The sequence below is a fragment of the Camelus ferus genome, chromosome 18, assembly GCF_009834535.1.
Source record: "Camelus ferus isolate YT-003-E chromosome 18, BCGSAC_Cfer_1.0, whole genome shotgun sequence".
NCBI lineage: Eukaryota > Metazoa > Chordata > Mammalia > Artiodactyla > Camelidae > Camelus > Camelus ferus.
In genome coordinates, this window is record NC_045713.1 from 30,960,574 (window position 1) to 30,984,412 (window position 23,839).

At 48.5% G+C, this 23,839-nt stretch overlaps 1 protein-coding gene across 4 annotated transcripts; it reads left to right on the plus strand.

The window, feature by feature from the left end:
• Positions 1-118: 118 nt before the first annotated feature.
• On the plus strand, positions 119-19,749 carry EARS2 (glutamyl-tRNA synthetase 2, mitochondrial). Of its 4 annotated transcripts, none has more exons than XR_004312770.1 (10): positions 121-306; positions 2,854-3,009; positions 6,670-6,859; positions 9,023-9,495; positions 10,635-10,743; positions 12,939-13,092; positions 13,187-13,317; positions 17,576-17,711; positions 18,167-18,385; positions 19,176-19,749. XR_004312770.1 is itself a non-coding variant. In XM_032460871.1 (10 exons), exons 3-10 carry the CDS (start codon positions 2,994-2,996, stop codon positions 18,248-18,250), a joined length of 1,293 nt encoding a protein of 430 aa, XP_032316762.1. In that variant the 5' UTR covers positions 171-306; positions 1,954-2,054; positions 2,854-2,993; the 3' UTR covers positions 18,251-19,749. The 4 variants fall into 4 exon arrangements, 2 of the variants coding, with proteins under 2 accessions (XP_006193179.2, XP_032316762.1); XM_032460871.1 differs by adding an exon at positions 1,954-2,054 and having other exon boundaries at positions 171-306; positions 18,167-19,749; XR_001367222.2 differs by lacking the exons at positions 18,167-18,385; positions 19,176-19,749 and adding an exon at positions 14,840-14,935 and having other exon boundaries at positions 119-306.
• Positions 19,750-23,839: the final 4,090 nt, after the last annotated feature.

Below are 23,839 nucleotides of genomic sequence, written 5' to 3' on the forward strand. Positions count from 1 at the left end.
TGGAGGCCGAGTGGCGCCGCAGCCGTGCAAGGGGGCGTGGTCTTGCAGGCTAGAAGGCCTGCGCCTTTAAGGGGCGGGGTTGCGCCTGCTGTGGCGGAAACGGATTGGCTGAGAGGAATCCCCGGAAGTGATGCACGGAGAGGCCCACGTGTGAGCTTCCACCCCACATGGCGGTACTTCTGAAGAGGTTGCTGCAGACCGGGAGGCCCCCGGCGGCCTTGGGCCGCCGCGTGGGACGGCGCGAGGCCAGCCTGGGCACTGATCCCGGGGCTGCGGTGCGAGTACGGTTCGCCCCCAGCCCCACAGGTAACTTTGGCGGACGTGACGCTGCAGGCCGGGGCCCACCGTCTCTTGCCCGCCCCCCAAATGTTCCCCGAGGAATTCCTTCCGGTGGAGTCAGGCTGGGCGGGCAGTGCGACATCATTTTAGAGAGGAAGAAACAGGTTTACGAGCGGAAATCTTTCGCATTTCCAGAAATTTCGTGTTTATTGTGCTGTAGCCTTTCCTTGGCTCCCTCTTATATTGTGTATAGTCAATAAGCGTGTATTGAATACACACTGTTTTAGGCTATGGGATGCAGTGGTCATGGGGAAAGTAGGGCCCCTGCTCTCAAGAAGTCTACACTGTAGTGGCCGCGACAAACACGAATAAAAATAACTACTTTTAAACAGTCACGTGTGCCATGCAGGAAATGAAGCAGGGTAGGGGACGGGGAATTACTCAGGATGGTCAAGAATGCCTTGCTGAGGTGATGTAAGAGCTGAGAACCAAATGACATGAAGAATCTAGGTATGTGAGGCCTATGGGAGGAACCTTCTGGGCAAAGGAAGTTGCAGGTACATAGGCCCTGTGGTTAGTGTTGTAGTTTAGTAAGCCAGAGAGTGAGGCAGGGGCCCATGTATACCCTAATGGAGATCTTGTCAGGGCCTCCCCACCAGTTTCCCATATTCTTTTCTCACCAGGGGCTACCTCGTGCCCTCTTCACACCAAACATCCCTCTCATTCTGAACCCCAGGGTCACAAAGCTACCTTTGTGGCAAGATCCCAGGTGCACAGAGTGACAAGGATCTTTCTTGGTAGGCATTATAGAGTAGAGCATGTTTCTCAAACCACCCCTGGTGAAAGGACTAGTTTCTGATTTCCAATGGATTATGGATTAATACTCTCATAAAATGGATATAAAGATATTACTAGGAAAAGGAAACCCTTAGAAGCATACAAAATATGAGACTTTCTTTTTATTAGATTCAACAGACATAAAATTATTTTGTCAAAATTGCTATAAGTTTCTAAACATTTACTTGCAATTTCCGTACTTACTTGGTTGTGAACTGCCAAAGGTTTGCAGACAAGCACCCGGTTTGGGATTGTCTGAGCCTGGGATTGTCTGAGTCCAAATTTCTGGCTTCACCACTTCCTATCTGTGTGACTTGGGCAAAGTATTTAACCTCTCTGAGCTTCTGAGTTTCACTCTCTGTCAAACAGAGCTAGTAATGATACCTACCTTGTGGTTTGAGCTAATGCAACTGAGGCACTTGGCAAGATCTGTTACTAATAGAAAGCGCTTAAACCCCTCCATTATGATTTTAATCCATATTTCCTTGCTGATTTGCAGGAAAAGCCCGTATGGGCAAGGCTGTTGACTACAGATAGAAAAATTATTGTGCAACATAGATTACTATAATAGTTAAAATTAATTGAATAGTGTCCTCTGGTCAGCGTTTATGCTTCACAGCAACCTTGTAAGGAAGGTTTCTATTTTTTTGTTTTCAATCTTTCTAACAAATTAGAAAATTGAAGCTCACAAAAGTCAAATAGAGTGCCCAAGGGGTAGCATCTGGTAAATGGTGGATGCAGAATTTGAATTCAGGTCTATCTGATGTAAGAGGTCTGGCTTTCAAGTACTGCACCCCTGTCTTCTATCTTGGGGATCTCTGATTTTGTGGTGACTAGCTGGCTGAAGGTCACACACATAATCGGTGCTGAGCTGGAGTCTACCTGATCCCAGAGGAGCATTTCATATCCTGTGCTGCCTCCTGGACCTGGAGATGCAGGTGAGCTCATTGTGGAGAGAGGGCCAAGAAGGCAAGGTGAGGAAGAAGTAAAATCGTGAAAGTTTAAACTTGGGTAAAGAGAAATACAGTGGAATTGAATGTTACTTTTGGTTAGTATCTAAAGCCAGCAGTTAAAGTGTCAGATTGTAGGGAGGGTATAGCTCAGTGGTAGAGTGCATGCTTAGCATGCATAAGGTTCTGGGTTCAATCCCCAGCACCTCCATTAAGTAAAAAATAAATAAACCTAGTTACCCACACCAAAAAAAAAAAAATGTTGAAGAGTGTCAGGTAGACAAAATTCAAAATATATGAGGTGGATAGTCACATGCAGTGAGCCGAAGGCATATGTAAAATGTAATTTTATAGTATTTAATTTAATTTTATTTATTTATTTTTTGCCCAAGCACTTCATTGAATTTGTGTAAGTTAAATGCACGTGTGACATGGCTTCAGTGAATAACCTTCTCCTTCTTTTTGGGTCAAACTTAGCCTTAGCAAATCTCAAAGTAGAATGACAGGTGCAATTGGGGAGAGTCAGAGCCTCTTTATGAAATGGCCTGCTCCGAAACTTGGGTTTTCTTCTACTTCCAGGATGAGGGTAAATGAGGCAGCCTCCTCAGTCCTCTCCTGTGGCAGTCTGACTGTCTGGTTGCCGGGAGAGATGGGACAGGGATAACCATCTCTTGGGCTTTGATACTCCCTGGAACCTTCTGTCACGAGCAGAACTTACTTGCCCCTTGGCTGAGGCCCATCAGCTCATCTTCCCCATCTCATCTGAGCTGTTCTCTTCTTCTGCCAGGCTTCCTGCACCTGGGCGGCCTTCGCACTGCCTTGTACAACTACATCTTTGCCAAGAAGCACCAAGGGAGTTTCATCCTGAGGCTGGAGGATACAGATCAGACTCGCCTTGTGCCCGGGGCAGCGGAGAATATCGAGGACATGCTGGAGTGGGCAGGTGAGGCTGGCAGGGAGAGGACCCTTCTCCAGGGAAGGAACAGGGAGCCAGAAAAAGAGTTCTTCTCATGGGGCCCAGGGTGGAGAATGCGTGGTTCCTGAAGAAAGGGGTACATTTGTACTGCCCGGGGTGGCAGGTGTCACCCAAAAAGATGCTGAAGCTCCCTGAGAAAAAAAGAGCCCCAAAGCTGTTTTGAGATTCCTGTTCTTCTCTCCGAATCTCACATCCTGCTGGGAGCAGGCAGGAAACAGGGGCCAAGGGGAAGATGGAGCTGGAGGCTCTGGGGCTGTTGGGAGCAGGAGGAAGCCCTTGTTCCTGGGTGGGAATCCTGGCCCAGCCGTCACGTCAAATCTTCTGATTTCTAGGAGGAGCCAGAACTCCAGGGTTTTTTTGGTTTTGTTTTGTTTTTGATGACTACTTCCCATTGTTAAATGTAAGCCCAGATTTTTTTTTTTTTTAACCACATTACACGGTCCAAGCAAAACTTGTGCCACTTCTGAAGTCAGTATTCTTGTAGAAAGTTTAATCCTAAGGTCAGCCAAGCTCAGGGAGGACAAGGAGGAGTGTGTGTGTTCCCTAGGTCAACAGTTGCCTACCTGTCAGAACAAGTATGACTAGTTAAGCAACCCAAGAGAAAATGCCAAAAATGCCAAGGCTGTCTTAAGATGTGTGCTCTAATCTCAGGTAAATTATTAACTAAACTCAGGGTTCCTAAAGGACAGAAACCAATTTCATTTCTGTCCTCTATTGTAGAAGGTTATAGCAGAAACTCAGTAGTGATTAGTTGAATAAAAGAATTCATTCATCAAGGTCACTTACTATGACCCAGGTAGTGTTTGAGCCTGGAACCAAGACCCTGTGCTCAGTAAGTAGGGGAAGACAGATAACGAACAGATCAGTTTATTCTTACTTTGATATTAAGTGATGATTAGTGCTGTGGAGAAAAGGGTAGCAGGCTGGGGAACCAGCAGGGAGTGGTGCTCTTACAGACAGGGTGGACCTCTCCAAGCAGATAATGGTAGAGCAGAGACGAAGTGGTTACCTAAGTGGAGAATGCTCAAAGCAGAGAGAATAGCAGGTGCAATGGCCCTGCAGAAGCTAAACCCTTTGCGTATCTGTGGAACAGGAAGGAAGCCAGTGTGGCCCATGCACAGTGAGTAGAGCAGAGGACCTGGAGACTTGAGGATAGGGAGGTTGGCAGAAGCCAAATCCTGTCATGCCACATGGCTGGGCACCTGCTACATGTCAGGCAGCGTGCCCAGCACGAGGGGTGGACCACCTGATGCGTCCTGCCCCTGTGGGGCCCCCAGCTCAGCATGATGGTGTGAGCCTTTTGGCGAGGCAGAGGGCAGGTGTCCACACCCCAGGGAGGCTGACTTCTGGAGCCTCTTGCTTCGAGAGTCTTTTTTTTTTTTTTTTTGTAACTGACATATGATTCATAAAATATGAAATTCACCATTTCAAATTGGTCTTTAGTAGATTCACTGTGTTTTGTACCCATCACCACTCTCTAATTCTAGAACATTTCCATCATCCTGAAACGAAACTCTGTAACAATTAGCAGTCACTCCCTCTTCCTCCTTCCCTCCTACCCCTGGCAGTCGCTAACCCACTTTCTGTCTCTGTGTTTTGCCTGTTTGGAACATTTCATTTTATGACTGGCTTTTACTTAGCATAAGATTCATGTATGTTGTAGCAGGACTCAGTACTTCATTTCTTTTTATGGCCAAACAATATTCATTAGTGGAAAAACCACATTTTGCTTAGCCATTCATCAGTGGGTGGGCATTTGGGTTGTGTCTACTTTGGGGCTATTATGAGTAAAACTGCTGTGAACATTTATGTACTATTTTTTATGTGAACCTGTTTGCAGTTCTCCTAGTGGAGTCGCTCTTAAACCTTGGAACGTTCCAAATGCTGAACATGTTAAGGTTAGGTCAAGAAGGGACCACCCCCACAAAAAAAAAGGACCCCGGGTTCACCTAAGCCAACCCCCTTCTCTGACAAACGAAGAAATACCAGTACAGGTGGTACCAGTGATAATCACAGCCAGGACCTTCCAAGTGGTCGGACACGCCAGGCAATGTGCCCAGCACTTCCCGTAGGCCCTCTCGTTCCAGCCTTGTGATGACCCTCAGGAGGAAGTTACTGCTTGTTTCCTTCTTTTATAAAGGAGGAGACGGAGGCTTTGCAAGACAACTTGCCCAAGGCCACAGAGCAGGGCGGTGTGTGTGAACCCAGGCCCTCTGCCTCCAGAGTTTGTGTTAACAGTGGGTGTATGGGGTTAACCGTGTCCTCATCTTCCTAATTCATTTGACAGCTATGTGAGGGCAGAAGCACTATCATCCAGCTATTCTGTGTCCCCTTTGCCTCTCCTGGAAGCGTGTATGAGTTACATCTATCCTTTGAGATCTGAGGAACCCGGACCTTAGTTTGGGGGTTTGGCTTCTAACATCCCATTGATCTCACAGCATATATTGCAGCTGTCGGACACGTAGAGCATTGGGCTAAGCCTTTTGTGAGCACTGATGCATTTAAGTCCCAGCCACTTTGCACAGTAGACTCTTAGCTCTACTTTTCAGAGAAGTAAACTGAGGCTTAGAGAGGCTAAGGAATGCAAGAGGCAGTGCAGGCAGTGGTTAAGAGTGTGGACCCAGGGCCGGCTAGCCTGCGTGTGAATGCAGTTGTTCCCCTTATCCTTGACGTCTTTACTTAATAGGGGTGAACGGCACCTACCGGGTAGGATGGTTTTAAGTCTTAATGGAGATCACAAAACATAAAAGCTGCCTGGCTTTCAGCCTTAACACCATCTTCTGAGAAAACTCCGTGCCATGAGAGCAAAGTGGAGGGAGAAGTAAATGTGCAGACCGCAGTGCAGAAGAAGAAAGAAGAGGCAGAGGTCCAGGAAAACTTGTACACCCACAGAAACCACTAGAGCAGAAGTGAAGAAAGCCAGAGGCCAGGGATGCTGATACAGATTGCTGGACTGCATGCAAAACTCTGTAGAACTTGTCTCAATGGATCTAGAACATCTATTGCCATTCTGATCGCCTCGACCACCTTTAAGAGACCTATCTTGCTCATATCAAAATGATCCCTTTTGGTCCTTTGCCCCAGACCTGTGATATTCTGAACTAGTTCCATTTTCAGTTGTGGCTGAATATAACACATGTACAGTAAATCATTTCTTCTGCTGTCTTAGCTGAAGAAAAAAAAGAAAGTAGCCTGGCAGGTGCATGGCACTCGAGAGCTCACACATTTTTAGGATCCCTTGTCACAGCTAGTCAGGGGCAGAGCCAGGAGTCCAGCTGGGCCCTGATGGGCTGTCCCTGAACTACGCTTATTTCTCCTGAGTCTGCTTTTCCAGATGGGGGCTGGTTTCTCCCTCCCTGGAGCTAGAAGGCAGGAGAGGATGTGCTGGTGAGCCTGTGTACCTCCATCTGGCTCCTTACCCACCAGGCCATGTGACATTGAGTGTTAACCTCTCTGCACTTTAGCTTTTCCTCTGGAAAAGGGAAATCATAAGAGTAACAACCTCATTGATAGTCGTGAGGGTTACGAGCTTGGCCACATGTGTACAGTGCCCAGAACAGTACCTGGGAACATGCACCATGTACATCGTAGTCATCATTTGGTGATTATTCTCTCTGCCCGTTCCAGGCATCCCCCCTGACGAGAGCCCCCGCCGGGGAGGGCCTGCTGGGCCCTACCTGCAGTCTCAGCGACTTGCGCTGTACGCCCAGGCCACTGAAGCTCTGCTGAGAAGCGGTGCTGCTTACCCCTGTTTCTGCTCACCCCAGCGGCTGGAGCTTCTGAAGAAGGAGGCCCTCAGGAACCGCCAGACGCCCCGGTGAGAGCCCTAGCCCATCATGGGTACCTCCCCAGGATTGGGTGTGTTTGTCAGCTGTTGCTGTGTAACAAATGACTCCAAAACATCCTAGCTTAGGGTTCCTGTGGGTCAGGAGTCTGGCACAGCTTAGCTGGGTCCTTTGGCTCAGGGTTTTTCTCAAAGCTGCAGTCAGGGTCTTGGCCAGGCTTGTGGTTACCCTGAAGCTGGGCCCTGGAAGGATTGGCCTCCATCTCTATCCGAGGCCATTGCCTGGAGACCTCTGTTTCTTGCCACGTGGGCCCCTCCCCAGGGCAGCTCACAGCTTGGCAGCTGGCTTTCCTCAGGGTGAGCAGAGAGAAGGCAGGAGAGAGCAAGGGAGGTGAGAGCTGCTGTCTCTGCCTGACCAAATCGAGGAAGTGACACATCATTGCCTGTTTTGTGCTCTGTTCATTAGAAGGAAGCCACTAGGTCCAGCCCACACTCAAGGGCAGGGAGGACATGAGACAGAAACACCAGCACGCGGCGACCGCTGGGGCCGTGTCAGCTCTGCCTGCCACATCGGGCCTCTGGCAGTACCATATAAAATAACTTAAATTGTCTGTTATTTTGAATAAGTAAAATTTTCTCATGTCCAGAAAGACACATATGTAAAGATCTCTCCCAACCCTGAGTCTGGCTACGCAGTTACCTCTCTGGGGACAAGTGGTGTTAGAATTCTCTTGTGTGTCCTCCGGAGACACGCAGTGCCTACACTAAAGAACGCATTTGATTTCTTGTCTTCCCCACTCAGATGGTCGCACACAAAATACGCGTCACGCAGCTTACAGATCCCACATACTCTCTCGAGGATCAGCCTGTCATCAGTCCATAAATTTCCTTATGCTTGCATAGTATTCCATCACATGGCTATATCATGACTTACCTGATCAGTTCCTTACTGATGAACACCTATGTCATTTCTAATCTTTTGTTATAAAAAGAAAGCGATGATGAACAGCATTGAAGTGTATCATTTTGCACATGCGCAGTGTGTTTGTTGGATTACCTCCCTAGGTTTGGAATGGCCGGGTCAATTTGCCACTTTGATAGATCCCTCCTGGTGGCCCTTTACTAGATTGGACTCCCATCAGCATCATAACATTCAAGTTTCAGTTTCAGTGAGCTGTTTGGACAAAAGCTCAGGTGCCCGTACAAGGTCACAACATTCACTACAGAATTGCCTTTTTTCTAACTGTAAGGAGTCTATTTTTCCATTGACAGAAGATTATTTTTAAAAATTACAATCATGCCCTATCCTGGAATCCATGCAGCCATCTATGATTGAACACTTGGCTCAGTGTCAAGGACTGTGCTTACAAGCATTGCATTTTGTATCAGGACGCTCTGGGGAGTAACAAATACTCTGTTTAAAAGGGACAAACCAGAGTGTCTCATACTTTAGCGTGCAGAAGAATCCCCTGGGCATCTGGTTAACGCGCAGCTTCTGATTCTGCAGGTCTGGGCTGGGGCCTGAGATGCTGCCTTTCTGACAAGCTTCCAGGTGAGGCCGATGTTGGCAGGCCACAGACCACACTTTGAGTAGCCAGAGCATAAACCACACAAACATTTAGCTTCTCATTCTGTGAAAGTCTTGGAGGTGGGTGACTCCGGGATGAAAGCAGCAGCTTTGAGAAGTTGGGATTCTGTTTTGGCCACTTTCTGGCTCCCTCACCCCCGCCTCCCACCGTCACTTACAAGTGGTTGCCGCAGCTTGCGGCTCACTCTCACTCGGAGAGAGAATCTTTCCTAGAACCGTAAGCCTCCCCTACCCGCCAGACATACTTTTCTTTGAATCTCAGTGACTAGAAGGATCCTACGTGGACTGGTCAGTGGGGTGGGGGAATGGGATTGCGTGGTGGCTGCACCAGTCACGGTTCGCTCATAAGTCACCCCCTTGGCCTGGGACTTTGACATTTCCTCGTTAGCAAGAAAGAAGGGGACCGGCTTGTGTTTGCTGTGCTACATTGTCTCACTCAGTTCTCCCACACAATAACCTTATTGTCCCCATTCAAGACTGATGAGACAGCTGAGAGAGGTAAATGACTTGCCCAAGGTCGTGCAGTTATCAGTGACCAAGGCAGAACTCATGCCAGTCACCGGGGCCCTTAGTGACTCGTAGTTACTGTGCTGCCTGCTTCCCCACAGGTATGACAATCGGTGCCGGAACCTGAGCTCGGTGCAGGTGGCCCAGAAGCTGGCCACCGACCCCAAGCCTGCTGTCCGCTTCCGCCTGGAGGGAGAGACGCCAGCCTTCCAGGACTTGGTGTATGGCTGGAATCGGCATGAAGTGGCCAGCGTGGAGGGGGACCCAGTCATCCTGAAGAGCGATGGCTTCCCCACGTACCACCTGGCCTGCGTGGTGGACGACCACCACATGGGCATCAGCCACGTGCTGCGGGGCTCTGAGTGGCTGGTCTCCACCTCCAAGCACCTGCTCCTCTACCAGGCCCTCGGCTGGCGGCCCCCACACTTTGCCCACCTGCCCCTGCTTCTCAACAGGGATGGCAGCAAGCTGTCCAAGAGGCAAGGGGACATTTTTCTGGAGCATTTTGCTGCCGCCGGCTTCCTGCCAGATGCCTTGCTCGACATCATCACCAACTGCGGCTCAGGGTTTGCAGGTACCCGCTCCCCTGAGAGGTCCTGGTGGGGCCATAGCGTGAGGGGTCGGGGCCTTGGTTCAGGCCACTTGGCCTTCAGTCACGGCCGTGCCACCTCCCAGCTGTGTGATCTCATACAAGTTCACCTTTTATTCAAGTGTTTATTGAGCCAGACACTGTTCAGCTCTGGGGCTACAACAGTGACCAAGATAGATACAATCCTTGCCCTCAAGGAGCTTTTGGTCTCTCTGAGCCTCAGTTTCCATGTCTGTAAAATGGGGTTAAGTGTCTACATTACAGAGTTAAATTAGGATTCACTGAGCTTCTGAGTACGAGGCACTACTGCAGTATCCGCCACACAATAAGCACAAAAATTCCAGATGCTGTGACTTTTGTAATTATATTATTGCTGCTAGTGCAGATGTGTACTCGGACAGCATTACTAGGTTTACTATGACCCTAGTTTATTCCAAGCTGAGCCCTTATCCATGGCCCAAGACTTAGGGCCCAAATCTTGAAGAAGGACCAAATAGGATGACCCCTTTGGGAGGTGATTGCTGAAAATGTAGCCATAATGTAATCTGTTACTACTTATTCTGCTCTTTTCTCATTTAAGCCTTAAAATATCTTTGAGAGGTGTTTATCATCCCCACTGTTTGAAGAGGATTATGAGGCTCAGAGAGATTGAGTAACTTGTCAAAGTAACAACTAGTGAGGGATGTGGCAGAGGCTCAGTTTGGGCCTGAGCCTGACCGGGATGCCCTCTGAGTGCATAGGATGGAGCCACTGCTCGGGAGAAGCAGCCCCGGGCACAGCAGTTCTCACTCGGGCTGCTCTTTGAAATCACCCAGAGAACTTGTAAAATACACTCCCACTCAGACCCGTCCACATCCAGTCGAGTCCGGATCCCTGGGGCACAGCCAGGCAGTGAGTTGACTGTTCTTGGGGCTCCCATGTCATTGAGAGCACTGAAGGTCAATTTAGCCAGGTTGTTTTCCAGCTTTTATTTCCTTAGTGACAGAACCCTTTCTGCAAAAGGAAGCTCATTCAGGCCCTGGATATATAAAGTAGCCAGAAGTCGAATCCCTGTGGTCAGCCTCCCTTGTGGTTGAACGTGGAAGCGGGGTGGGGCTGAGCGCCTGGTCCTGCCTCACCTGCAGAGAACCAGATGGGCAGGACCTTGCCGGAGCTGATCACACAGTTCGACCTGACCCGCATCACCTGCCACTCAGCCCTGCTGGACCTGGAGAAGCTCCCAGAATTCAACAGGTGAGTGGGGACTCCGGAGAGCCCCCTCATAGAAAAGGGGTTTCCTGCTGGTGCTGGGTCCCCACGGCGGAGGGTCTAGTGGGCTCTGGATTCTAGTGCTGTGTGACCACAGGTAAGTCACCTGACCCCTTTGAGCCTCTCCTCTAAGATGGGACTAGTAACAGTCCCCACCTTGTTCAGTTCAGTTCAGTTCAGTTAAATGCTGCATCAGAGTGTTTCGCAAGGAGAAAGTGCTCAGTAAGTGGCGGCTAGTGTTTCTGCCATCGCAATTATTCCTGATCAGCCCCTCTCCCGCCTGGCCACCACAGTGAGTGCGCTGTCCCCTGGCTTCTGGTTTACATTTCAAGTAGTTCCTCCCTCTGAAACCTCCAGCCACAGCTGCAGTTCGGATCGCTGATGTCATGTCTCAGTCTGAGGGCATCAGCGGTAAAGCCGGCAAACGGCTTTGTACTTAGAGGGCGGGGACTCCTTGAGGCCTTCTCGCGAGCTCTGGTTTGGGGACAGGCTTTCCTTGGCACTTTACCCGTATGAGCCCGGGGAATTCATATCAACTGAGGCGTATTAAGGATATTACTTCATTTACTTCCCTCATCAGACCTAAGGTCAGTTGTATGAATTTGCCCTGTCGTGCATATGAGATCAAGGCATCAAGAAGTAACCAGCCCAAGTCCAAGTTCACACAGTAAACAGTGAGCATGTCTCGCATGGGGCGTTCAGGAGCAAATACAGCATGCACGCTGAACGCAGCTCGTGCTGTACCTTTCTCATCAGGGAAAAAGCAGTATCCCCGAGGGGAATGGGGTTGAAACAGGGGAGATGCTTTGTGACCCCTTCCAGTCACCCCAAAGCACGAGGGGGAGCCTGAGGAAGATGGAGGTGGGCTTTTGCTTTGTGTGAACCGGGGAGGGGATGTGGCCTTGAGATGGTTGCCCACGGGTTGAATGCGGCCGGAGCTCTTTGGTTGTTTCTGTGAACAAGCCACTGCTGTGGTGACTTCAGTAACAGTAGTAAAGACAACAGTAGCTGTCATGGCAGCACTGGCAGTGGGGTGGCGGTAGCAACTAGCTGACGGTTTTGTCGCACTTGCTGTGTTCCAGGCCCTGGACCTTCCATGGGTTACCTCAAGCCTGGCCACTAGGGTCCCTTGATTTCTTTCTTCCCACTGTCTCATCTAGTACTCAGGAGGTTCGGTACCAATTTCATGTGGTTTTTCTTCATTTCTTTTTAGAAAATGATGTTTTGGGGCCAATACGTGCTCCAGATTACTTCCCCAGAGGGCCTCATCCTTGTACCCTCTGTCTTGCCCACGCCTCTGCTCAGTCTCGCTGCCCGGCTCCAGCCTCGTGCTCACTGCCTTACAGATAATCCCTTGTTTGCTCTGCCCGGCGCCCCGGGAGCGAGGCCCCGTGTCCCCACAGTTACAGCGCCCTGAACTCCGAATGGTTGTGTAACTTGCTGCAGACAGACATCTGGCAGGGCTGGCTTCACTCCCAGGCCTGTCCCATCTCAGAGCCCATGAGATCATCACCCCTCCCTTGCTGCCTGTTTTCTTTTTTCCTACACCAGGAATGGGGGCCAAGCACCTACAGAACACTCGGCTCTGTGCTGCTCTCGCCCCTGGGTCCCCCCACTCCTGCTGGAGACAGGGTGAGGGTGGCCTAGGGACTGAGGACTGACAGGGCCTAGTCAGAGGGTCAGAGTCTTAGAGCTCTGCTGCTTCTGAAGGAGAGAACAAAACAGAGGAATGCTGAAAAGGAGAAAATGTGACCTGATAAGAAAACTTGAACTTTTTAACCGTGAGCCCTGAATTCGAACAGCTCTGCCCTCTGTACCACCTTGTGGCCCTGAATCTTAGAAATCCATATTCTTACCCTCTGCCCTTTTGTGCCAGAGCCCCATGCTTCAAACTCTGTGAGGAGGCAGGCACTCTCAGGTCTGCTTTGTAAACTCCGGTGCAGGTAGAGACCAGGCAAGGAGCACAGGGGAGGGCGGTGGGCCAAGTGAGAGACCCGGGGAGCAGAGGGACTGGCAGACAGGAGTGACTGTCAATCGACAGAATCCCTTCTGCTCCAGCCAGGATGGAAGGAGGGCAGCCCACGTAAGGTGTCATCTTCAAACCCCCTTGCTCCCCTGGGGAGGAAGTTTGCCTGGGCTGGAGACACCGGCAGCAGGACGGTCCCTTGGCTCCTCTGCAGGCTGCACCTCCGCCGGCTGGTGAGCGAGGAGACCCAGAGACGCCAGCTGGTGGGGAAGCTGCAGGTCCTCGTGGAGGAGGCGTTTGGGAGCCAGCTGCAAGACAGGCACGTCCTGGACCCAGCCTACGTGGAGCGGATCATCCTGCTGAGACAGGTGTGGGATGGAGAGCTCGGGGAGACGGATGGAGTGGCTGGCGCTCCACTCCTCCCGCTTCCCCAGTACAGTCAGTGACCACCTCTTTCCCCAGCATCACATCAGCCGCCTGCAGGATTTGGTCTCCCCAGCGCACTCCTACCTGTGGACTCGTCCTGCCGTGGGTCGGGCACAGCTGGGCGCCATCTCCGAGAAGGTGGATGTCATTGCTGAGCAAGTGCTGGGGTGAGTTCCCCCAGGCCGAGCTCGAGGTTCTGCTCCCTCCCTCCCAGGGCCCCCTTTACTTCAGGGCTTGGCTGTGAGGCCCTCAGTACAACCCTGGAGCTGGTGAGAGGTTCCTGATGGGATGATCGCTCACTCTGTCTTGGTAGAAGGGCTCACCCTGAGCAGCTGGGCTCTCCCCGGAAGAGGCAGTGCCTTCTGGCTCTGGGACTGGCCCCATCTGGGTTCCACTCCAGCCTTGCCACTTGCTGGCCCAGTTAGTTCACCTGCCCAGGTGACTTCAGTTTGTCCAAGTTACTGCACTTTCTTTGAGCTTCCGTTTCCTCCTCTGCAGGGTGGAGGTGATACTAGTTCTTACTGTGAGAGTAACAGAACTCTTTAGATTATGAGGGCAGAAAATGCAGCCAAAGCTGGCATAAGCAAGAGGGGAATGACTGGTCTGTGTCATTGCAGAGGCTAGAAGGGCTGACTTGAAGCCCAGCTCAATGCAGGGACCAAAAATATGTCACCAAAACCGACTTTCTCCCTCAGTCCCTTTGACTTTCTGCCCCACATGGCTACGCCTTCCGCAGAGGATCTGTGTGAGGTAGATGGAGGGTGGGACTCTCTGCCAGACAGACAAGTGCACTTCTCCCTTACCTGCCTTCTGAGTGGGCAGTTCAGGGCTGAACATCTTTTCTCCACATCTCCAGGGTCCTGCGGTCCCTAGGTTTTGCTCTTGTCCCCGTGGTCCATGGTGGCTCAGGATTCAGCCAGAGGAGGAAGGAGGAAAAGGGCAGGGGGACAGGAAGCTCCCTCCCCTCAAGGACTTGACTTAAAAGTTACACACTCATTTCCGCCCAGATCCCACTGGCCCGAGTGCCTGTCCTGTGGCCACACCAAGTGACAAGGGAGGCTGGGAAATGTCGATTTTACCTTAGCCACCATGTGCCCAGCTAAAAATTATTCATACTCGTGAGAGGGAGAAAGGATCTGGGGATCATAAGCTGCCTCTCTCTCGGTCTCTGCTGCAGTGGGAAGACAGCTTTGGGGCAGCTCCACGTGCAAAACCTCAGCCACAGACTAAGGCTGTGTCTTGAGATTCACGCTGATGGGGCCTGAGGGGCCTGGTTTTTCTGCTCCCAAACTAATCACCAGGCCTGGAGGATGTGACATGCTTATTAGCTTAGGTTAGGTCAGTTGCGGGGCCCTGAGTGGACCCCCAGCCAAAGCTCATGGGCTGAGGATGCAAGCCGGGTAATTCCACAGGGAGATTTAGGGCATTGGTAACCGAAAAAGGGAGATGGATGCTGAGCAGCAAACCCCACAAATGTCCATTTTACTTACCTCCTGGCTTTGTTGTGAAGATTAAATTAGGTAATAATAGCGAACACTTATGCTTATGTTTGCTTACACACATGCCTGCAACGTGCTATGTTGTGTTTTGTATGTTAGACACATACACACGTGTGCTATGTGTGTGTGTATGCACTTAAATTCTTAGCAACCTAATAAAGTAACTGCTGTTATAATCCCCTTTTTACAGATAAGAAAATCGAGGCACAGAGAGGCTCAGAAACTTGTCTAGAATAATACAGCTAGTAAGTTGGAGGAGCAGAGATTGAAACCCGAGCTGGCTGGGGTGAGAGACCACATATCTAACCGTATTCTCTGTTGCTTCTCCGTGGGGTAAAGTGCTTGGACAGTGCCTCATATGAGTATATTATTATAATACGTATGACATATTCTGTATGTTGTTATAATATACATTTTGAAGAGGTAAGAGTATAAGTAATGCGGCAAAAAATAACCACCAATGTAAGAGGGTTTATAGCCAAAAACAATTCTTCCCTCCTCCTCAGCCCCCAGCACAAAGGCAGCTCCTCTTAGCACTTTGTGACGTGTCCATATTCATGGAAATGTGTATGTAACTCCATTCTTCTAAGTTTTTTAAAATGTAAAATTTAATTATTACTAAAACATTGAAACCTCTTAAACCTGAGCTTATGACTTAGGAATTTTTTTAAAAAGTACATATTGGGAGTCCTGTTTTTAATCCTTTTCCCCCGTCTGCCCCATTCCAGAACCCTCTCTGGATGTTACTAGTATTCTTAATTATATCTAAATAACCATTCTTATTTTCCACTTTTTTTTTGCACGAAAGGTACAATACAATAACACTAGTATCTCTTTTGTTTGTTTTTTTTTCATTTTTATTTTTTTATTGTAGTTGAATTAAAATATTATATTAATTTCAGGTATACAACATAGTGATTCAGTTTTTATAGATTATACTCCATTTAAAGTTTACAAAATAATGGCTATATTTCCCTAAGTGTCTTCTTGGGGTTTTTTTTTTGTTTTGTTTTTTGTTTTTGCTTGTTTCTCTGTTTATTCACTTAACAATATGTCTTTAGATCCGTCCTGAGCTTAGAGGGCATCCTCAGTCCTTTCTCGGCTGCACCTGCCACTTTACCATGATTTATTTAACTCATCTCCTCTTGATGGGCACTTGGATTGCTTCCAAATTTCGCTGTTACACATGATGCCACAGCAAATAACCTTGAATAGACATCAGTGAACACCTTTGCAAGTTTATTTCCAGAATAAATTCCTAAGAGCTATTATTAATAACACTCCCATAATTTAGGACATTCCACAGTAGGGCCTGTTAGTCCTAGTTCACTGGACTAATGTCTTAACTCCCCATCCCTGCCACGGGGTTAGATTTTAAAGACACTCTGGGGCTCCAACTCAAGGCAGGAAAGCTGACACCCAAATGTTTAGAGGCTGCCAGATCTCTCGAAGTCCCTTCTGTGCCCAGGCCAAGCTCTGGGCTAGCTCTGACGTGTCTGGCTGCCACGGTTGGCCGCCTGGCGCCTGTCACTCTTTCATCAGCTCCTCGGCAGCCCGCTTCCCCACGGTGACATTGAGGAGCGTGTCTGGTTTTTTTCCCCACATTACGTTTTGTATTTTCAGTATTTCCTCTCCTCCATTTCATAAATAATAATTACCCCATGGTCCAGTTTTAAGATGCAGTAAAAATGATTGTTTCTCAAATTGATACTGAATTGCTCAGGTACTGGAGGGAGGAAGGAAATCTGCAGTAAAAGGTCATTTGTCCCGGTACCCTGGGCCGTGGCAATGTGCGGGATGTGGTGTCTGGGCCCTGTCATAAGCAGGCGGTGTCAGGGTTGGTGTCATGAATCGTCTGCACCGGTCAGCATCTCCAGCCTCGGTCCCTTTTGGGTGTGGAATAGACTGCCCCCACCCTGTTCCCGTCTCTTGCTCTAACTCAGAATCAGGGCTGAGACCAAGTTTTCGCAAGTCCTGCTAGAGCAGGCTGAGGAATTTCTGAGGAATTTCTCTTGAACTCAGATGTGCTTTTGGGAGAGGGTCTCAGCTGGACTCCCGAAAATGGGGAATGCTTGCTGGCCCTTTGGAGTTTAGATCCTTAAGGTGTTCTAGTTTGTGGGCAGAGAAGGGTTATGTCTGATTTCTTTCTTTTTGCTCCTCTGCTGCATCCACCAGAAGTCTAGAAACTGTGTTTCAAGCCAATTCCAAGAGCACTTCGTTCTTCCATCCTGTGTCTAACCTATTCCTAAGTGTCTTTCAGTGTCTCTGAGCTCTTGGATGTAATGCTAGCAAATACTTAACTTTTTATTAGAATATAAGATCTAATAATTTTTTACTTTTTTTTTCTTTTGGTGGGGGGAGGGAGGTAATTAGGTTTGTTTGTTTGTTTGTTTTGGAGGAGGAGGTACTGGGGATTGAACCCAGGACCTTGTGCATGCCAGGCATGCACTCTACCACTTGAGCTATACCCTCCCCCCAGATCTAATACTTTTGAGCACTTGGCATCTGTTCAGGCAATGTACTTGGTGCTTTACAAGTTTTAACTTAGCCCCACCATAGCCCTGTGAGGTGCAGACACTATTATTATCCCCACTTAACAAGAAAGAAAACTGAGGCATAAAGATTACATGACGGAGAGGTAGCAATTAGTAAATCCTCTTATTATGGCATCCTTTTAGTTTCCCTATATTATGCCCACTCGCCTGGATTCTCTGTGTTTGTAGTCCCTTGGTTGGTGTCTCTTCCCCAGCTAGGATGGGGCTGGGGGTGGTAGATACTCCCTCCCTCCACCCCTCTCCCACGCGGGCTTCAACATTGGCTGTGCTGTTGATTTATCTTATAGCTGATGGATAACTTTATGAAGTTCTCTCTTCCACCCACTTGCCATTGGCCCATGGAGGCCCCTTACAGACCTGCCCTCTTCTAGGCTTCTGGAAGGATCTGGTACAAGCTTAAGTCAGGACGTGCTGAACAGAGAACTGAAGAAGCTGTCAGAAAGTCTGGAAGGCATCAAGCATAGTCACATGATGAAGCTCCTCCGAGTGGCCCTCAGCGGACAGCTGGTGAGGCGGGCAGCTGGGCTGGACTTTGCTGTGGAGTCTCATTCATCCAGTCAGCTAACATTCACTGGCAGCACTAAGCTCCTTTTTAGGGCTACACAGATGAATGAAACATGCCCACTCCCTCATGCAGTCATTCAGCAGACTGTACTTACTGAGGGCCTGCCATGGGTAGGACCGTGGTAGGTTCAGTGGATACAGTAGTGATGAAACACATGCGCTCCCCACCTTCAAGGAGCTGGCGGTTAACTGGGGGTAACAGACATACCAACCCAGGAAGGGCAGGCTTCTGGGACCCATCCTCAGCCTCAGAAAGCCAATAAAATGCAAACACTGCTCCTGGGAATGCAGGCAGCAGTGCTGGGGCTGGCCTGGGATGTGCCTTCTGCAGACTGAGGCTGGGTGTTAGTTCCTCAGGCAGTTTAAATAAGTTGAGTGTTTTCTCTTTTTGTTCTTAGCAAGGACCACCTGTAGCTGAGATGATGGTGTCCTTGGGACCAAAGGAAGTGCGGCAACGAATACAGAAGGTGCTTTCCAGCTAGACAGAAGGTGTGCGGGGCAGTGGAGGTCAGGCAGGAACCTGCTCTCCTGGGAACTGCCGTCAGCTGGGAGGAGCCGGAGGCCTGGGGCCCCCTCGGAAGCTTGTGGAAAGAACCGGAGTGAAAACAGGCGCACAGGTGCATATATGGCGGGCTTGTCCTCATCAGGTGGCCAGGGACACCCAGCCCCCTCTCACCTGTTCCCTGACTCTAGAAAGGAAGGCTTCATGTCTGGTTCTAACACCAGAGTGCGCAGCAGAGGTTAGGGGCTGCTGCACAGAGCAGTCCAGAGGACTCCTGTTTTAATCTGCTCTGGCTGCCATTACAAAATCCCACAGACCGGTGGCTTCAACAACAGAAAATTTTTTTCTCACTGCTCTGGAGGCTGGACGTCCAAGATCAAGGTGTTGCCAGGTTTCGTTTCTCCTGCGGCCTCCCTCCTTGGCTTGCAGATGGCTACCTTTTTGCTCTCACCTTACCTGGTCTTCCCTCTGTGTGTGCCCTTGATATCTCTCTGTGTGTCCCAATACCCTCCTCTTGAGAGGAGACTTAATCCAATCAGATTGGATTAAGTCCCAATTTTAAGGGCCTTATCTGCAAATTCAGCCACATTCTGGAGTACGACCCTGGGGTGGGGGCCTTCGGGCTTCCACATACAGGTTTTGAAGAGGGGAATAATTCAGCCCATGTGTAACAGCTTGGCAGCAACTGGACTCAGGGCCCTGCCCTCAGGCCAGTTTGAATTTGGAGCAGTGCGGGGTGATTGACAAGCAGGCCTGAACTAGCTGTCAGACTTTCTCTGGGGCTTATAAGGGGAGAACCTCCTCATCTTCCCCAGGAGGACACTTAGGTTTTATGCTGCTCTTTTTCCCTGGACTTGGGCAGCCTGTGTCCCCCTTCCCTAAGGCTGTCTCTCCCTCTTTTCCAGTTCTCTAGACCTGGTCCTTGGACTGGAGACCTCCACCCTGCCTGTTTTGCATCTTTTCCTTCATATCCACCTCCCCCTTCCACCCTTATTTGTAAATCCCTGTCTGTGGGTTTCTGAAATGAGATGTTCTTCTTGGGATGACTAGCAGTAGCTAAAGTTGAAAGGAGGATGGTGGCCAGCCTCAAAGACCCCCTATAGGACTTCTAGGCTTCCCTGTGTGGCCCCCAGTCATCGCTGCCTCCTGGCATTCACGCTGAGTAGGGGTGACTTGTGTGTGATGTGTCACAGCTTCCATCTTGTTCTCTTGAATCCCTTACTCTGCGGGAAGCCAGCTTCCACATCGTAAAGACACTGAGACACACAGGGAACGGAGGCCTCCTGACAGCATCTCTGTGAGCACGCACTGTCTTGGGAGTTGGTCCTCCAGCCCCGGTCAGGCATGCAGGTGACCTCAGCCCTGGCTGATACCTGACTGCAGCCTTCTTGAAACATCCTGAGCCAGAACTAAAGCAAAGTTGGCTCCCAAGTTTCAGATACACACAGATTATGAGATAATAAATGTTTATTGTTTAAAGCCTCTTGGTTCTGGGATCATTGTTACCCAACAGTAGTTAGCTAATACCGTCTCCTTGTCCAGGAGAGGAGGGAAGGGGGATTAAAGAATTTGTTGAGCTTCATGGAGACCTAATCTTTGCTTGAAAAGTACATCAGATAAAGTCCTTTAATCGCAAGCAATAGAAACCACCTCTGCCTAACTTAAGTTTAGTGGAGAGTTTAAGTTAATGGGAGTTTAACTGAGTGAGAATGTTAAAAAATCTATGGGAAAAGGAATAAAATAATGCCATGCGTAGCAACTTGGATGGACCTGGAGATTGACATACTAAGTGAAATAAGCCAGAAAGAGAAAAATACCCTACGATATCACTCATAAAAATGAGAATCTAAAAGAAAATGACACAAATGAACTTACTTGCAAAATAGAAACAGACTGACAGAAAACAAACTTAGGGTTACCAGAGGAAAAAGGGTAGACAGGAATAAATTGGGAGTTCAGGATTTGTAGATACGAACTACCATATACAAAACAGATAAACAGTTAGGACCTACTGTGTAGCACAGGGAACAATATTCAATACCTTGTAACAACCTATAATGAAAAGAAATAGGAAAAGGAATATATGTATGTACAACTGAATCACTATGCTGTACACCAGAAATTAACACAACATTGTAAATTGTCTGTACTTCAATATATAAATAAAAAACAATGGTAAAGCGAAAGACCCAGGTCTAGAAAAGACAGGAGCCAGGAGAGCTCTGGTCACACGGGCAGCAGGAGCTCATAGCCAGTCTTGTGTGCATTCTTCACTGAGGACAAGTGAACTCTATTTTTTGGTGTTGACTTCTGTTTGTATTTTTTCCTTCCGTTTTGAATGACTCAGCTAAAGATTCAGATTCTAAGAAGAGTGTCTGCTTGGGCTAACTGAGATCACATTACCATTTCTCAGCGAGGAATAGGTGGTCCCCCAGAGATGATCCAACAGAGAAGTTCCCAAGATGTAGGGTGCTTTTTCCAGAAGAAGGGGGAAATGGCAGAAACAATAGGTTTGACCACAGAAGGGGGCACAGAACAGTAATACTTGTGAGTTAGTCTGCATTTACATGAGCCTTGACCACTTCTGGGTTTCGAATTAATGCTGGTAAACACGTTAGTCCATCATCTCTTTTAAAACTCACAACTCCATCAGAGAGGTATTATTATTATTATTTCTATGTTATAGATAGGAAAACTGAGGCTCAGAGAAGTTAATTAACTCTTCTGAGGTTTTCGTATGAGGCAAAGCGAGGATTAAGTTCAGCCTTGTGACAATCCAGAGTCCAACATCAAGTCTTAATGGATGAATGACGTCAGAGAAGCTGGCTCCTGGTTAGGGAATGTGACTGTTTCACAACGTGAGGGGTCAAAATGCTGAGTTGATAAAGCTGCTGCCACTTCCTCAGTTGGAGTGAGTTGTCTGCAAAACAGCTTGTATCCTGTGGACCAGCCGTTTTACTCAAGAGCAGAAGGAATGTATGAAAGGTCTTCACAGATTTTAAATAACCTCAAGTCAATCCCCCACTATTTTTTTGCAGTATAGTGTAGTGGCAAAGGCTACGAAGGCCAACTGTCTAGACACAGAAATCAGGTCAGCTACTTACCGTGTGACTTCTATACCTCAGTTTCCTCATCTGTGAGATGGACACAATAGTACTTGTCTCAGTGAATTATAAGAATCAAAACAGATGATATATGTAAAATTTTAAAAACTGCCTGGTGGGGAGGGTATAGCTCAGTGGCAGAGCATGTGCTTAGCATGCACAAGGTCCAGGGTTCAGTCCCCAGTAGCTCCAAAAATAAATAAATAAACCTAATCCCCTGACACACATGCACACAAAAACTGTCACCATTCTTGTCACCAGTATTTTCCTTCTTAGAATTGATGATCTTGGTTGTGAGGCACAGAAACACACTCAGACAAACTTAAACCATGAAAAGTAATTTATTGGAAGGATTAGGAGTCACAGATCCGAAGGTCAAAACTTTCAACTGGGCTTTACAAGAGGCTGGAATCTACCTGGAAACCCATTAGGACCCAACACACTCACCTTTGTCTCTGAGACTGCACAGTTTCTAACCTTCATCTCTGTCTGGGTGTCTGCCCCCTCATCTTGCTTCTGCAGGCTGGCTTTCTCTTGTCTCTGCACTTGTCCAATGACTGCTCCAGCCCTAGGACTGAATCATCTCCCCTCTCCTACACTGCCAGTCATATAACTTGTATTCCACATCCAAATTCCCAAGAGAGAATCTGATTGGCCTATCTTGGGTCAGCTGTCTACCCCTGGTCCAGTAAACTCTGGCCAGTGGGACAGAGTCATGTAATATGATCATGGCTGCAGGAGACCCTTCAGTGATAGGGAGAGGGGTTCCTTCCCCTGAGTATATTCTCTTTCCATGGAGTTTAGAGAGTATCCTTGCCAGGAAATCACTATTATTCTGTAGCCAAATTTGGAACCTCATTCATATTGCCTGTATCCTAGTTCATTTTTTTCTTCATAATGCTTATTACTATATGAAATTATGTAGTGCGTTTGTACATGTTTATTGTCTGTCTGATTCTGAAGAAGATAAGATTAAGGCAGGCAGAGACTTACTCTTGGTTGTAACCATAGCTCCTGGCACACTGCCTGACATGTAGTAGGGAGTCATATGAAGATCTCATGATTGAACACATGTTTGAGAGCTTCATGAGTCAGATCAGTTTCTTCAGAAGTAGTCATCATCAGCTGGTCTAACTCTACCGGATTTCAGCAGTTTCCTAGTTTCACTTTCATTGACTTTAGGGGAATCATGTCTCTTGCGAGATCTGGTCCATTGCCTATAAATTGTATTCACTCCAGTTATCTGTGAGAGACTGACCTTTGACAGAGACTTCAAAGTGAAGGGTGGGATAGATGGCATGGTTCAATATAGAGGGATGTTTAGTAGAAACTAAAATTAGAAGTTGTCTAATTGATCAGTTAATATTTTTATCTCATGATAAAATTCCCTACCTTCCCCAGGGACCAGAATAATAAATACTTAGAAAATGAGGACCTTCTGGGTAATTACAGGGTGCAGAGAGGAAAGCTTTTAATCTGTTGATGGATGTCAAAGGGCTTTACAGATGAAGTAACTTTTGAACTGGGTTCTGAGGGATGAGTAGGAGTTTCCAGGGTGATGGAGGTTGGAAGGGTATTTTAAACAGAGAGATGGAAAAAACGTTCATCGAGTTGGGCATGATTGGAGTCAAGGGTAGGAACTGAGGGATTGGTAGAAGTGGCTGAGAAACTAGGCAGAGATGAAATCCAAACAGCCCTTCTTTGCCAGGTTAAGGGTATCAGGGTGCTATTTGATGCAAATAACAAAAAATCCAGATTCAAACCAGCTTAAACAAGAAGATTTAGTATCCCCCATAGCAGGAAGTTCAGAGGAAGGCTGGCTCTGGGGTTGGTTAATTAAGCATTCAGTGACATCAGTGAGGACCCAGGGTCTTTCCATCTCTGCCCTACTGGCCTGGCATCAGCAACAGCCTTGGGTTGCTTCTGTGAGCTCACAGTTGGCTGCCTAAAATGTCTCTCTGCACTTCCTCCTTCGTGTCTGGTCAGAGAGAGCGTGGCTTTCTATGGCTGTCTCCCTAAAAGCAAGGAGACTTCTCCAGCATTCTCCCCCACTCGACTTCCCCATTCTGAACCCATCCCTTCTGCGGAGGTGGGTGGGGAGTCCCCACAGATCAGTGGGACCCAGAGCTGGGGGTGGGGCCAGCTCTTCCCTGAGCCACATGGTTGGCTTCCTGGACAAAGAGTTGAGTCTTCATGAAGTGGAAGGTGAGGAGCCACTGAAATGTTTTGAGTAGAGAAGTGACATGATCAGATTTGTGTTTTCTCGAAGGATCATTCGGGCAGCGTTGCTGAAGAGAGATTTCAGCAGGGTCAGCCCACAAGCAGGGAGCCCTGGTAGGAAAATGAGGCGTGAAGGAGGGAAACAAGAAAGCCATGTTTTGTCACCATAGCCTGAGGCCCGTCCACCTTTCCAGCTTCACTTCATCCATCTGTACCTGCTACACATGTGCCCCCTTCTCTGGTCT

Excerpts from the sequence above, each read along its gene's own strand:
- EARS2 (XM_006193117.3), top strand. The coding sequence starts at position 168 with ATGGCGGTACTTCTGAAGAGGTTGCTGCAGACCGGGAGGCCCCCGGCG. Across the intron at positions 6,860-9,022 it reads AGGAACCGCCAGACGCCCCG|GTATGACAATCGGTGCCGGA; the intron begins GTGAGAGCCCTA and ends GCTTCCCCACAG. Across the intron at positions 17,712-18,166 it reads TGGCCCTCAGCGGACAGCTG|CAAGGACCACCTGTAGCTGA; the intron begins GTGAGGCGGGCA and ends TTTTGTTCTTAG.